This window comes from Lissotriton vulgaris, chromosome 4_1 (assembly GCF_964263255.1).
Source record: "Lissotriton vulgaris chromosome 4_1, aLisVul1.2, whole genome shotgun sequence".
NCBI lineage: Eukaryota > Metazoa > Chordata > Amphibia > Caudata > Salamandridae > Lissotriton > Lissotriton vulgaris.
Genome location: NC_141691.1, coordinates 2,092,746,278 through 2,092,762,641, shown reverse-complemented (window position 1 = coordinate 2,092,762,641; position 16,364 = coordinate 2,092,746,278). Strand labels below are relative to the sequence as shown.

The window sequence follows — 16,364 nt, the reverse complement described above, 5'->3', positions numbered from 1 at the left end:
AGATTCACAGTATCTGCCCCTTTGTCATTGAAATGTCGGTATTTGGGCTGCATCTTCCCAAATGCAAAAATCGCTATTTAAGTAAACGCAAAATTTGCGATTACTTATATCACGATTGCATTCAGGGAATCACAAATAGCCATTCCCCTAATGCAATGCAACAAAAAAAAAATTACCATCAACTTAAAGTGCATGGTAATTTGCGAAAACTTTGAAAAATGCACAAAAGTGCATTTTTCAAAGTTCTATGTTGCACACACACATGCCTTTGGAGCTAGGGTGTTTGCAACATGTTTTTTAATTGCACTTTCAGTGGTGCATCAGGGTGTCCCTTTGGAACCCTTGCACCCTTGAAAATGCATGCGCAATTTGCAAGTACCTATTTGGTACACACAAATTGCGCATGCAATTCCTAATGATTCCTATGGGCCTCTAGGCCCATAGGAATGATTGGGAAGCCATTTCTTATTTGCGATTCACAATTTGTGAGTCGCAAATAAGGAATGTGTAGGAATCACAATTTTTTTTACGATCCCTACATGCATAAGGAATTGCGATTCATAAATTGTGATTCTTAAAAATCGCAATTTAGTAATTGCAATCCCTAAGACTGATGCATGTGGCCCATAGTGTTCACCTGCCTCAAGAAACGGCAACCCTTACATGCCTGCTTCAGCACAGTGCCTACCTATCACCAGAACCTGTCTCTAACTTGCCTGCTAGGGCACAGTGCTCACCTGGTTCCAAAACTGCCCCCTTAAGCACCTGCTAGGACACATTGCCTATCTATCACCAGAAAGTACACTTTTACATGCCTGCTAGGGCACAGCTCTCAGGTACTCAAAAGCTGCATCTTTACACACTTGCAAGGGCACAGTGCCTACCTTTGGCCAGCAACTGGCCTACTTACATGCCTGATAGGGAATAGTGATCACCGATCCCCAGAAACTACCCCTTAGATGCCTGATAGGGTACAGTGCTCTCCTAGCCCCAGAAATTGCCCCTTTATGCGCCTGATAGTGCACAGTGTTTCCCTGCCTTACAAAACTGCAACACTTACATGCCTTCTAGGGCAGTGCTCACTTACACAAGAAACTGCCCTTTGACACGCCTGCAAGGGCACAGTGTTCACCTGCCTGGAGTCAATGCAACTCTTGCTTGCGTGCCAAGGCACCGTGCCTATCTATCTACAGAATATGTCCCTCTCAAGCCTGCCAGTGCACAGTGCCCACCTTTTCTCAGAAACTGTCCCCTTACACAGCTGTTAGGGCACAGTGCCTACTTATCACTAGATACTGTTCTCCTTACATGCCTGCCAGGGTACAGTGCACTTTACAGTCCTGCCAGGGCACAGCGCTCATCTGCCCACAGAAACTAGGCCAGGGTACAGGGCTGGCCAACCTATATAAACCGAACTCCATTAGATTTCTGTCTGGCCTCTTGAAGCTGCTGTCTAAGTGCCTGGAAGTCTTGCTAGGAAGGCGCTGGACTCACAACTGAGAGCATCGACCAGCACAGCAGAAATACATTCTAAGTGTGCTTCTTAGGAAGGAATACACAACCTTAAGTGTTTGCAGCGGGGCCAATACCACTTACCCCAGCCAGAGGCTGGGCCCGGTAACACTGTACCAGACATAGGGCCGAGCCTCTTTGTCCAGAACCGGAGGGGCTGGGCCCAGAACAGTTCATCTGCTGTGCTCGCTCTGCCAGTAGTGATCACCTACAGGTGCTGCCTGCAGGTAATCCGGCTCTACTACATTCCAGGCGTGCGCAGTTCACCACACTGAGCAGGATTCAGGGAGATATAAATGAGTTAAGCTCGGCAGAACTCACTCCAGACCACAGGGCCAGCCTCCAGATAGAAGCCACCTGCTCCATCAGCAGGGAGCTCTACACTCACCCCGTGACCCTGGACTGTGGACACAACTTCTGTCTCTCCTGCTTTGAGAAGAAAGAGGTCTTGGAGATGGCCTCCCCGGATTGCAAGCAGCGTGTTGACCCAGAAAAGGAAAAGAAACAGAATAAGAAATTAGCAGACATAGTGGAGATGGTAATGGAACGGCAGTTAGTGCCAAGAAGACGGTGTACGGCGCACGGGGAGAGGCTGCAGCTCTTCTGTGAAGATGACGGTGAACTCCTGTGTTTGGTCTGTAGAGAGTCCCGGGCACACAAAGAGCACCGTGTGACCCCCATTAAGGAAGCAGAGGAGAAGTACAAGGTAGGAGGGGCTGGAGTCAGCGCCAAAATAACCTTATGGGGTCTGTGTGCTTCACATATACACATAAAGTTGTTTTATGTTTGCACACTTGCTAAATCCTGTCACTGCTAGTTCTTCTCCACTTCCCCCAGTGCTAAGCCTTTTTTGGGCTTTTTAGGGTACTTTGCGCTTAGGCCTCCATAACTTTTTCTCCACACTCGCCAAATTTGTGTCCTTGTTTTCAAGATCCTGGGGATTCTAGAGGTGCCCAGGGTTCATGCATTCCCTTGGAGGTGACTGAGAAATTAGGCAAAATACAGCAAAATGTGGGTGCGTATTTACTAGTAAAGTTGCGAAGCGTGTCATTAAGCTAAGTAGGCTAACGCCGCGATCCGTGACTTTAAAAACGCAGGGCTGTACCATATTTACAAGAATATGGTGCACCTCTGTGTTTTCCCATGCGCTGGCACTAATTGTCGCTGCCTAGCACCAACGAAGACACCCTTGAACCATAGTGCAAGGGTGTTTGCATTGCAGGGGAAGATTGTTTATGTGCAATAAGATGTCCCTTTCTGCACATGAACAATCTTTAAATGGTGTTGTGAAACTTCTATGTGTGCTGATTAATGCAGTACACATAAAAGTTGCAAAGAGACCACTTCCTGTACATAAGCAATCATGAGATTCATAATCATAAGCACAACGTAGCACACATACAAACAGCAAAGAAAAACGAGGAGAAATGAAACATTTCTTCTAATGTTCCTGTTTAAGACCAGGTTTTCCCAGGTCTTAATTTTGTTGCTGCCCCAGTAAATATGGGGCAGCATCAAAATCAATGGGTGTTGCGGTGAAACACCCAACAACACCCATTGTCCCCCCCTTGCACGCTAGTTATAGTCTGAACAGGGGATTTATTTACAAGGCAGCGTTAAGCCACATAAAGTGACTTAACACTGCCTTGTAAATAAGGCAAAGCCCATATTGCCATAGGAACGTTATAAAAAGTGAAGTTCCTGTGGCGATAGGGGCTTGTAAATATACCCCTTAGTTTTTGGGGAGAAAAAAGGACAAGAAGTACTTCAGACAAAAGCGTATGTTTTTTTCCCTGCAAATTAATTCAGCACAATTTTTGTGGTGCTCAGATTACCATCTTTCCAGCTCCCAGGAACAGGCATACGTGATTAGGAAAATCTATTTTTTTTACCACCGTTTTGGAATTTTACTGGGAGATACCCCATTTTTACCTATGTTTTTGTATTTTCTTTTTTTTTTTTTTTTTATTTCACAAAATTCTTTATTGAGAGAGATGAGCAAGCATTACAGACATGAGCATAAATCATGCATGGTTCCGGTATCAACAAGAGCAAGTATGCAAGTATAACGGGAACAAAGGAGGGGTAAATTAAATTAAGATAAGATAAGAAAAACAATAATCAATTTAAACAAATAATAAAATGTAAAGCACAGGCATTGCATCAGTACATTTGCAAGGTTACAATCATAGGTGGAGCAAGATAGCCATATAAGTCAATGAGGTTAGTCGCCTGGGCAGGTAGGCAACCCGAACTATGGGCAGGGTGTATATGTGCATGGTGCATATGTACATCAGGTAATCATGGTGGTTTAAATAGGTTGAAATGAGCGTCCAGCGAGGACCATAGGTTCCTATAGGGGGGGCGCCAAGGTGTAGCGGCCAGCGCAATATTATCGGCTCCTCTGAGGTTCGAGACCCAGTTGAGCCAGTGGGGGAAAGAAGCTTTGCCAGTGTCCTTCCAGTTATTCAGTATGAGTTTGACCGCTGCTGTCAAAAGTAAGTCAAGTAGGGCTTTATCATTTTCATTGAGGTTAACAGCTTTGGTGAAACCCATGATTAAGGTTGCAAATTCCCTCGGGAGTGAGACATGCAGCACTTTGGTGATAAATTCGAAGATTCTATCCCAGTAGTCAGATACACAGGGGCATTTGAATATTAGATGTTCAAGGTCCCCACCCTCTGCCATGCAGTTCCAGCAGGAGTCATCTTCCTTGATGTTGTGCAGGAAGAGTCTCCTAGGAGTCCAAAAAGCTTTGTGGAGAAGCCAGAATTTAGATTGGGATAATGTAGGGCTGATTTTGTGTCGTGAGGTAGATTCCCATATTCTGGCCACTCTGCTTCCGAGGTTGGTGTGGAAGAGTATGAGTCCCAGAAGGACTGTGTGGATGTTGTCAGCTTTGTGGACTGTGGGCGGATCAGTTTGTATATTCTGGACACCTGATGACCCAGTCTATTAATCGTGTGTAGGTAGCCAGGAAGGGAGGGGGTGATGTTGGATAAGTCTGTTTTGGAGAGGGCCACTTTGATGTGTAAGAAGTAATAGAAGTCTATGTTCTGGAGTTGAAACTTGTTTTGTAGGTCGTTGAAAGTGAGTGGCAACGGACCATCAAACAGCTGATGAGGGAAGTGTATACCCATCTCTATCCAGGTAGGATTATTCATTGGTTTCCCTTTGTATAGCAGTCTGGTGTTGTTCCACAGTGATTCCCATCTTGATTTACAAAATTGGTGCGGTAAAAATTTGCTTACATGAAGAAGGGCAGCCTTCGTGTTTCTGAAGATGGTACCTGAGGAAACAGTGGGTTGTGGTTTGGTAGTGAGGATGGTGGAAGGGGGAAGGCCACGCAGAATGGATTTTTCCACCAACAGCCACACTGGGGTGTAGTCTGGGTGTGGAGTGAGCCAAAAAGCCCCTTCTCTAGCTAAGAACGCGGTTTGATAGAGCTTAAAGTCGGCTAGATTGACGCCTCCTAGGGATTTATCCAGCCTTAGTTTTTTATGCAAATTCTGGCTTTTTTCCGTTGCCAAAGGAAGGAGGAAATTAATTTATCAAGTTTGAAAAGGAAATCTTTTGAGAATGTGAGGGGCAGCATAGTGCTCAGGTAGTTGATGAGCGGTGATATCATCATTTTTATAGCTTCAATCCTTCCCCACCAAGTAATAAATCGTGGGGACCAGCCGTCAAGGATTATTTTAACTTTTGTTAATGTCAACGTTTCGTTGTGTGTGATGGTGCTCATTAATTTGTCGGTAAACTCTATTCCTAGATATTTTATAGCTCCTGTTTGCCAAGCTAGACCTGAGGTACCAAGAACTTCTTTGGTGGTAAAGATGTTTAGTGGTTTAACCTCGGACTTGTCTTTGTTTAACTTGTATCCTGATAGGTACGAGTACTTGCTGATTGAGGTCATGAGACCCTCGATTGATTTGGTCGGGTTTTCTGTTGCAATTAATATATCATCAGCATACGCTGCCAATTTTATCTGAGTAGCTCCAAAGGAGACTCCCTGAATATCTTCATTCTTTTTGATGTCAGTTAGAAGGGGTTCAAGGGCCAAAAGGAAGAGAGCCGGAGAGAGTGGGCAGCCCTGTCTGGTACCTTGGTAGAGGCGAAATGGGTCAGAGAGGGTGCCATTAATTGCTATCCAAGCCGAGGGGGAGGCGTACAGGGCCATCACCATTGTGATGAACGATTGTCCGAGATTGAATGAGCGCATACAGTATTGAAGAAAAGACCATGAAACCTTATCGAAGGCCTTTTCAGCGTCCAGGGTGATCGCAACCATCGGGGATTGGGAGTTGTTAGCTTTCTCTAATATATGGCACAGAAGTCTGGTGTTGTCATTTGACATTCTATGTTTCAGAAAGCCAACTTGCGACGGGCTTATCAATTTGGGAAGAACAGCGTTTAGTCGGTTCGCTAGGATTTTGGCATATATCTTGCAATCAAGATTTATGAAAGAGATGGGGCGGTAGTTTTTGGTGTGGAGCGGGTCTTTTCCCTCTTTAGGGATCACGACTATGTTGGCTTCGCTCATAGAGGGTGAGATACATCCACTGGACGCCGTAGAGTTGAGAACAGTGTGGAGCGTGGGGATAAGTTGGTTTTCAAAGGCTTTATAAAAAGAAGCAGTGAAGCCATCTGGGCCGGGGGCTTTGTTATTTTTTTGAGATTTGATGGCCTCTGCGATCTCTGTTTTACTGATGGTGGAACCTAATCGTGTTTCGTCAATTTCTGAAAGTTTAGGAAGGTCTAGAGACTCAAGATATTCGGTGCAAGCTGCTAGGTCCAGCGATTTGTCATTCTTGTAAAGCTCTTCGTAGAAGGATTTGAATGTATCAAGGATTTTAGTTTGATTTGTGTGGGTAGTATTTGTGGCGTCTTTTATTGATGAAATGGTTGACAGCTTTTGCTTATGTTTGAGATACGAAGATAGCAGTTTACCTGCTTTATTTCCTTCACAAAGTTTTAGGGCTTTGAAGCGGTTAATCCAAACGCCCGCTCTTTTACTAGTTATGGTATTGTACTCATACTTCTTTTTAGTGAGAAGGTCGAGGGTTTTGAGGTCTTGAGGGTTGGCCTTGTGCCGGGCTTCTAGGATTGTGATATCTCGTTCCAATTGTTCCAGGTCTTTGTTTAATTTTTTATTGGTTTTAGCTCTAATATTTATAATGACTCCACGGATTGTGGCCTTAAGGGCGTCCCATAGAGTGTTAGGTTTGGTATCAGCGGTATCGTTTAGGAGTAAGTATTCCTCGATGGCGTCCGCTATCTTGAGTTTGTCCTCTGGGTTGGTAAGGATTTCGTCATTAAAACGCCACCTTCTAGGCGGGCGAATTGAGCGGGAGCCTGCAAGTTTGGTGTGAATACATGCATGATCAGACACCAGTTTGGGGGCAATACCAGTTTCTTCAATCAGGTGTGCGAATGAGGTGGATAATAGGATGTAATCAATACGTGAATAGGAGTTATGTGGGGCAGAGTAGAAGGTGTAGTCTCTCCCATCGGGGTTCTGTAGTCGCCAAGAATCTTTGAGACAGTAGCGCTCTGTAATGGCTGGATTTTCTGATTAGATGGGATCAGCCCCTAGGGGCCCCTCCAACCCAGCCAGAACGTAATCACATCCCTCCTCAGGACCATCTATCCAGACACCTGGGTACCTACCTGAGGATGGGGAATTCGCAATATACAAGCTCATATTATTAAAAACACCACTAAATCTATAGGGATACTAAGAATACTCACTGATTACTAAGGATATCCATACCCTACACCACACTCATACATCAGTTAGTCTCGCGGCCACTCAGACCCAGACTGATCTACCTCAGGGCAGACATGACACACAATCCGGTGCGTCTACACATGGGCCTGCAGAACCCAATGCTCTCCTTTCCAAATGATCCACAATCCGGTAGATCTACACGCCAGTATCCTCCCTGACGCTCTCACTTATGCAAGCCACAATCCTGTGGGTATCCACGCTGGTAATCCTCCCCAGCGTTCTCACTAACGCCGCATATCAATGACGACCACATTCCTATGAACACCTTCAGTTATATGTTGGGGAAGTCTCTCTCTCCCTATTCACTAAGGGCTTGCTACTACAATATTAAGAGTTAGCCAATTAATATAATGTACCTCGTATTCTTGGCATCATAGGTCCACTCGCTCCCTATTTATGTGATCACCACTTACCTGATTGGGTTACTCATCCATTCATATAAGCCCTAACCACCTAGGAGATACATTTACCTGGATTGAACAAGAATACAAAGCGCATGGCAGTTCACTAATAAACTGGGGGTTTCTTTAATCACAACAATATAGATACATACACAGATCTGTATTATAATTAACACATGTAACTGACAAAGACTATAGATAGAACACACCACTGAAAGAGAAAAGATTAGCAATGCAAAAGCCTAGGGAATAAAGATAAGATTAAGATGCAAGTGTGATTAGTTCAGACTACCTCACCTATTAGAAGGAAGATTTCTCTCTGCCTCTGGTGGGATTAGGGCTCTCTCTGTCTCTCCCTCCTTCACCACATCATCACGCCTCTGGTTCAATTGCTCCAGCTGACAGCCTTCTTTGATGCTCTCTGCACTCTATTCTCTCTCCTCATCTTCAGCAATTGTCTGCCTTCTTTCTCCTTTCCAGAACTGCACTCTATTCTGCAGCTCCAGCAGACATCCTGTCCTCTCTCTCTCCAAGCTGAACTGAGCTCCAAGCTGTTCTGAGCTCCAGGCTGAACTGCACACACGCTGGAATGAACACAAAACTGAACTGAACACTCCTCCTCTCCTGTAGCTCGCTAATATGGAAGCTTTTCCTTTCATGGAAAGTTACGGCCAGTAACCTGCCGCCCACCAAATTCTTGTACCTCCCCGTACCAAGGACACATTCCCAGCTGGCCAGCCTGAAGTTGTGTCTTCGGAGTGGAGAAAAATACATTCCTTCGATAAGGGCCAGCCTGAGCCGGTTCTCTCCAAGCGAACAACAGCCTTAACTATAAACTTTACCTTTACCCTGAAAAGCCTCTCAGCTTCATCAAGATGGAGTCCCTCTAGCTCTAGGCCTGTAGGCCTGAAAGGGCCCCTTAGCTCTGCCAGAATACCTACATAAACCATACCAATGTGTCAAGTATGTCAAAGCCAATAGGCAATAGACAGGTTAGAGTCAAGAATAAGGGATCTATCATCATATTAAGCAGCTATCCTCTTCTAGGTCTGGAAGAAAGGGCTTTAAAGGGCCAACACAAGCTAAGAATAGATGTGAGCAAGACTAAGATCTATATCACTGCTAAATAGAGCCAAAAACTCTGCCATAACATTCCACCCTTAGATCCTTATCTTGCGAACATCAATACACAACAACATCCATATAAACAAACATCAACACAATCTATCAACAAATCAAAAACTAAAAAACTCTCAAAAAAGAATGACAACTTAAGGAAATTCCACCTGAAACTTAATGTAGGGAATACAAATCTAACAACCAACTGAAAACAAATCAAAGCACCCTTGACTTGAATGCTGAAACATATCTAAGATTGGATCTGATAACAACAGAAACTATCCAAAGCATCCTGAAACTAAATGTGCCTCAACTTCTAGTGATAACTGATGAAATCTAGTGATGTAGGGACTTATGTGTTGAATGAAAACAGCAAGGGGCCTAAATGGGGCCTACCTACTTCGGACAACTTAAGAATTAAATGTGTTTAAATTTCGAATGATAAAACAACAAAAGGGCCTAAATGAGGCCTACCTACTATGGTCAACTTAAGCTAATGATGACTCATAAAATCCATTGGTGTAGGGGCTTGTTTGTGGAATAAAAACAACAATGGGCCTAAATGAGGCCTACCTACTATGGTCAATTTAAGGAAACATTTTGGTGAAATCTGAGAAATAGACATGACAAATTATTTCAAGGTCTGAGCAAACATTAATACATAATCATACTAAAAGACACACCTCCCAGGACAACCTAAAGTCTAGGGTAACCACCCTTTGATCAATCAAGGTGAAAGTGTAATAACAGTAAAATAAAAACAACCCCATTTCTACAAGATAGCTGGTGTGGCACTAAGCATTGAAATATATCTATATAAAGTGGACTATATATAAAAGCACAGTATCATCAGCACTCAGTTTTCATCACACTGTGGAACACATGTGTGCACCACCATTCTCTTTTGTTTCCTTTTCTCTTCAAACGGTTTAGCAGGAAAACTATAATAGGTGACTGCATTCTAAAAAGCAAAGATAGCACTTAAAATATTTCTTTTTGTTTAAAAGTGGGGCCTGTTCGTAGTAATTGAAAAACATGGGAATAATGCAGGCCAAGGAATTATATAACCAAAATTCTTTCGTAGGAAACACAATCAAAATCCAAGAAGAGAACCCCTTCCAGGCTCATGACAAGCTCAGTCAGTGTTCAGCACAGGGGAAATTTGGGCAGTCAATGTTTTTATTTTTCGGAATATCAGTGTAGGTCACCACCCTGCGTCAGCATCCGGTAGCAAGGAAGCACGTCCTCCGCCGTTGATCCACCACCAATCCGGTCTGGTCTGGTCTGGTTCCATCTTCCAAAAATAATAAACTAACATAAAAACATGAAAGTAAAAAGCTAAAATAATAAAGGAAGTGGGGGGGGGGCCGACCCACACACCAACACCACAACCCAGCAATCCTAGGACAAGAAAACAAGTATCATTAATCTTGCATGATAACATTTTCTATTTAAAAAGCACCCCGGGTGCCTTTCATTATGGAAAAGAAAATATCCTAATTAATTAAAAACATTCTTCTAAAGTCAAGACATAATTAAAACCATATATTTTTTTTTATTAGTTTGTGCAAAATCTAATTTTTTTACATACACAGCCAGAAGGGCCGATTTCATACACTAATCCTCTATGGGACAGCCCCTCCCTTCAGAATACGCAGGAGCCAGGCTACAGTGTGAAGTAATTTGAACCACTGCCAAAAGTTGATCTCACTGCGAGGGGAAGGCACTGCCAAGCACTCGATGCAAGCATCTCAAGTCTCTAATCAGAGAAGCCTACTGTATCTAACTAACTCCAAGGGCCAAGAGTCTGCAAGAATCCCTTATCAGCAGGCAATGAAGCTGCCCGCATCGACAGCCAGGAAGAGCGAGTTCACCCCACCCTTACATAAACAAACCGTCCGCGGAGCAAAAGTGGCTGTTAGCCAATCATAACAAGACAGGGCCGTGTTCGGAGCCTGCAGAGGAAAAAACCCGTCTTCACAAACCAGCTGGTCTGCCAAAGTCGACAAACAAATTCCTTGTAAGCTTGTTCCCAGGCCTGATTTTCTAACTAACGAAAGCTAGCATTTAAAAAAAAAAAAAAAAAAAAAAACAATTTTGTCACAATGTACTGCTACTTAAAAGCTCCACTTTCTAAAAAGACTTTTGTCTAACTAATGCAGCTAAAAGGCAAGATAATTGAAATATGGGCATTGATTTAGTAAGGGGCAACTTAGTTCTGCACACAAGATTATACAGTCTGCATTTAAAAAAAACGAATTAACATGGACTATTGGGTTTAACATTTCTCTGCACAAAAATCTATCAGGCAGCACGTTTATCGTGCAAGGTATTAAAAATATATACTGTCAGCTGTCGAAAGAGAAATAATTTTAAAACAACATAAAATGCAGACACATTTCACCATTGTATTTTGTTCAACCAGGGGCAACATATAATTTTGCATTGCAGAGGGCAAACCTTTCAATTAAACCTAATAAAAGGGCCACATTCATATATTACTAAACAGCCATTTATTTTCTAACTGAGTTGGTTAACTTACCAATGCTGGTTTTGCTGCATACAATCACATTAGAAAAAAAAAAAGGTTCAGTTTGCATTTGGGAAAATAATAATGAAAACACAAATACATTTTAAAAGCACACGGTTGCCTTTCACTAATTAAAAGCACATGTTACCATGCACTGTCGGGCAAGATTGATTATTCTCAACCTGTGATCATTGCAACCAGCACATTCCTTTCTAAATGGAAAACCCTCAAAGAAATAATTAATGAAAACAGCCCCGTAGCGCGCGCACACCAACTGGGCCATCTTCTAATATTTCACACATTTTAAACCATGCATTCAAAAATAATTCTCCACACGTCTGTGGATACATATTAAGAAAGCACATTTAAAAGAACACAGCTCCCTCCGTGCAAACCCTTATCTCAATCCGACTGGTTGATTTATAAGTCATCAGTTCCAAGGCAAACCCACACAAATTCGTAGACGCATTTAACAGAGCCCTTCGCAAAGCACAAGATGTTACCTTTCCGGCAAGAAGCTGACAAAGCACGTAGGCAGACCCAGGAACAAAGAAAAGTCAAAATCAAACCATCAATCATTAAAATAATACACTGACTTTTATAGTCAGGTCAGATAACCATGCAAGGTAAAACAGCATGTTTAAAAATAAAGACTGCCATCTCAATTCAAGATATTAACCCTTAGGCAGCACAAGCAGAATCATTCCCCAATGTCCATGGATACATGGGAAAGTCATGAGCACATCTCTTCACGTTTACAGATAACACGTACACACATTTTCAAAACGTTATCCCCAAGCACCCGAGAGAGATCCAGCTCTCTCCTGCCTAACGTCATGATAACATGCTCCATCCAAGCCATGACCACATGGCGCTATTCACAAGCCATATTTACAAGACAAGCTCTTCACAAACAACACATCCAAGGCGCAATGCACAAGGAACACAGCAAATCAACATAAGAACATGCACCTCATAAGCCACATTAACATGGCGCTATTCACAAGCCACATTTACAAGACAGTAAACAAACTAAAAAAATGACACGCTTTTCACAAGGAATATATCCAAGGCACCATTCACAAGCAACACAGCAAGTCAAAATGAGAACATGCACCTCATAAGCCACATTAACATGGCGCTATTCACAAGCCATATTTACAAGGAGCTATATGCAAAGAACTCCACAAATTATATAACAATGAACACATTTCACATTGCACAGCATAAGCAGATGCAGCAAGCAATTTAATGGACGATTTAAAAGCACTTTTTACACACATTTATACAATTGGACCATCACAAAGATGTAACTGGCTCCCTCATGTAATGCCATCCTTCAACCCTGACAGTTTAAACACCAAGATGAAAACCATTCCTTCTACCCTGAATAAGCCAAATGCCATGATGTAATGCAATCTCCTCACGCTGCAACTGTTCAAGCCCATAGGTCACACAGGCTACATAAACTGCAACATTACGCCAGATGGAACTGGCGCTCAGGGCACTCCCTCACAACACATGGGAAACTCTCTAAGCACATGGCCAGATCACACAGGCTTCGTAAACTGTTCGTAGACGCCAGATGTAATGGCTGGATTTTCTGATTAGATGGGATCAGCCCCTAGGGGCCCCTCCAACCCAGCCAGAACGTAATCACATCCCTCCTCAGGACCATCTATCCAGGCACCTGGGTACCTACCTGAGGATGGGGAACTCGCAATATACAAGCTCATATTATTAAAAACACCACTAAATCTATAGGGATACTAAGAATACTCACTGATTACTAAGGATATCCATACCCTACACCACACTCATACATCAGTTAGTCTCGCGGCCACTCAGACCCAGACTGATCTACCTCAGGGCAGACATGACACACAATCCGGTGCGTCTACACATGGGCCTGCAGAACCCAATGCTCTCCTTTCCAAACGATCCACAATCCAGTAGATCTACACGCCAGTATCCTCCCTGACGCTCTCACTTATGCAAGCCACAATCCTGTGGGTATCCACGCTGGTAATCCTCCCCAGCATTCTCACTAACGCCGCATATCAACGACGACCACATTCCTATGAACACCTTCAGTTATATGTTGGGGAAGTCTCTCTCTCCCTATTCACTAAGGGCTTGCTACTACAATATTAAGAGTTAGCCAATTAATATAATGTACCTCGTATTCTTGGCATCATAGGTCCACTCGCTCCCTATTTATGTGATCACCACTTACCTGATTGGGTTACTCATCCATTCATATAAGCCCTAACCACCTAGGAGATACATTTACCTGGATTGAACAAGAATACAAAGCGCATGGCAGTTCACTAATAAACTGGGGGTTTCTTTAATCACAACAATATAGATACATACACAGATCTGTATTATAATTAACACATGTAACTGACAAAGACTATAGATAGAACACACCACTGAAAGAGAAAAGAATAGCAATGCAAAAGCCTAGGGAATACAGATAAGATTAAGATGCAAGTGTGATTAGTTCAGACTACCTCACCTATTAGAAGGAAGATTTCTCTCTGCCTCTGGTGGGATTAGGGCTCTCTCTGTCTCTCCCTCCTTCACCACATCATCACGCCTCTGGTTCAATTGCTCCAGCTGACAGCCTTCTTTGATGCTCTCTGCACTCTATTCTCTCTCCTCATCTTCAGCAATTGTCTGCCTTCATTCTCCTTTCCAGAACTGCACTCTATTCTGCAGCTCCAGCAGACATCCTGTCCTCTCTCTCTCCAAGCTGAACTGAGCTCCAAGCTGTTCTGAGCTCCAGGCTGAACTGCACACACGCTGGAATGAACACAAAACTGAACTGAACACTCCTCCTCTCCTGTAGCTCGCTAATATGGAAGCTTGTCCTTTCATGGAAAGTTACGGCCAGTAACCTGCCGCCCACCAAATTCTTGTACCTCCCCGTACCAAGGACACGTTCCCAGCTGGCCAGCCTGAAGTTGTGTCTTCGGAGTGGAGAAAAATACATTCCTTCGATAAGGGCCAGCCTGAGCCGGTTCTCTCCAAGCGAACAGCAGCCTTAACTATAAACTTTACCTTTACCCTGAAAAGCCTCTCAGCTTCATCAAGATGGAGTCCCTCTAGCTCTAGGCCTGTAGGCCTGAAAGGGCCCCTTAGCTCTGCCAGAATACCTACATAAACCATACCAATGTGTCAAGTATGTCAAAGCCAATAGGCAATAGACAGGTTAGAGTCAAGAATAAGGGATCTATCATCATATTAAGCAGCTATCCTCTTCTAGGTCTGGAAGAAAGGGCTTAAAAGGCCCACACAAGCTAAGAATAGATGTGAGCAAGACTAAGATCTATATCACTGCTAAATAGAGCCAAAAACTCTGCCATAACACGCTCACAGAGACGGAGAAGGGCCCCATGTGACCGTGAGGGGTGGAATGAGCACTTGGATTGTCGGTCTAGTAAGGGGTCTAGGGGTAGGTTAAAGTCGCCCCCCATTATTAGTAGTTCATCTTGGGAGATATGTTCAATGGACCGAGAGACTGAGTCCCAGAATGTGGGATCGTCGGAATTAGGGCCATATATATTCACTACGTGAATGGGATCGTCCTCTCTGCGTAGGTGAGTCACTAGTAACCTACCATCTGTATCGTGAGTGTGTGATAGCAGTGTCAGGTTGGCATTCTTAGACAACAGTGTGATTACACCACCTTTCTTTTTTAGCGCAGGAGAGGACAGGACGTGGGACGACCAGTGTATGTTAAGGAATCGCAAGTCCTCCTCAGAAAGCTTGGTTTCTTGTAGAAGAACGATGTCTCCTTTTGTTTTTGCTAGATAGTCGAACACTTTCCGCCTTTTCACCGGGTGGTTAAGTCCTTTGACATTTAGTGAAATCACTTTAAGATCGTCTTTAATTGAGTTGGAGTTAGCCATCGGTGAAATGTTTCATCGCTCGGTGGGAAGCTGGCGGCGTGATGTGCGACAAACGGGGTGTTGTGACGAGTTTGGGTGCCTTATTCTGACAAAATCGGATAAATTTCAGTGCAACCTTTTTTAACAATATGCATAAATACAAGTGTTGTGATGCGTACCTGCAGCCTGGGTTGTGGAAACAATAAGGGATAAAGTGGATTTGGTGTGGCGGGTTGTGTGTGGTAACTCTGTGAAACATAAGTATTAGGATAAAAAACAGAATGCGATACAAAATGAAAAGGAACCTACTGAGACTCTGCCAAGTGACTGCTCCTACATCCTCTCTCTTTTCCCCTCCCTCTAAATGATCCCTCCCTCTCCCCCCACCCTCCCCCCCCCAAATACGTACGTAGGGAGTACGACGACAGTACCATGCTACGCAAAACAGGAATAACAATAACAATAATGAGTGCATATTATCAATCCCAGATGAATGTAGACGGTTAGTATAACCAACAGGAAAGTGGCGTAGAGGAGATTGTTAGCAAAATACGAATAACAGGCCATAACAAGATTGACCTAATATGGAGTAAATAGGTAAAGAGCAGTTTTGAGATTATGAGAGTATCTAATAGATGCGACCATGGTATACTCGTTGTGATGCGCTACCCCCATCATGTATTAAGTTTGTGGAATGTCAAGATCCAGAGTGGAGGCGCTACTTTGAGATGAGCAAAATGTACAAGAGTACCCATTGGTCTAAATGCAATAACTTGCGTGAGTCATAAGCATTCACACATCGTAAACAGTCACATGCTATATGAAGCCATTATGCTGGCCATAGGTGGCCACGCTTACAAACTCACGGTACTGTAGATTCGATGAGCCTGGCATGCAGAGCTTAGGAACCCGTGACACAAGCCGAGTCAAGTTCTACGGAGGAGAATTCCGTCGAGGCAACCGATGCCGGTCCACTGGATGAATGAAGAGTGACATGGAACTAACTGGCCCCATCTTGTTGAGTCGGACACGTGGTCTTCCTTTTGTTGGAAAAGCCGGTTGATTGGTCCATTTCTTGCGTTGGGCATTCTTCGAGAAGATGCGCCAGGACTTTCGGG

At 43.6% G+C, this 16,364-nt stretch overlaps 1 protein-coding gene across 1 annotated transcript in view; it reads left to right on the top strand.

Moving 5' to 3' along the window:
- The first annotated feature begins 1,852 nt into the window (after positions 1 to 1,852).
- The window catches only part of LOC147725107 (uncharacterized), a 352,179-nt gene continuing 337,667 nt past the window's right edge, over positions 1,853 to 16,364 (top strand). The window contains exon 1 of the mRNA XM_086918171.1: positions 1,853 to 2,218. Coding sequence (XP_086774297.1) covers positions 1,967 to 2,218 — 252 coding nt within the window. The 5' untranslated portion in view covers positions 1,853 to 1,966. The remainder of the gene's footprint in view (positions 2,219 to 16,364) is intronic.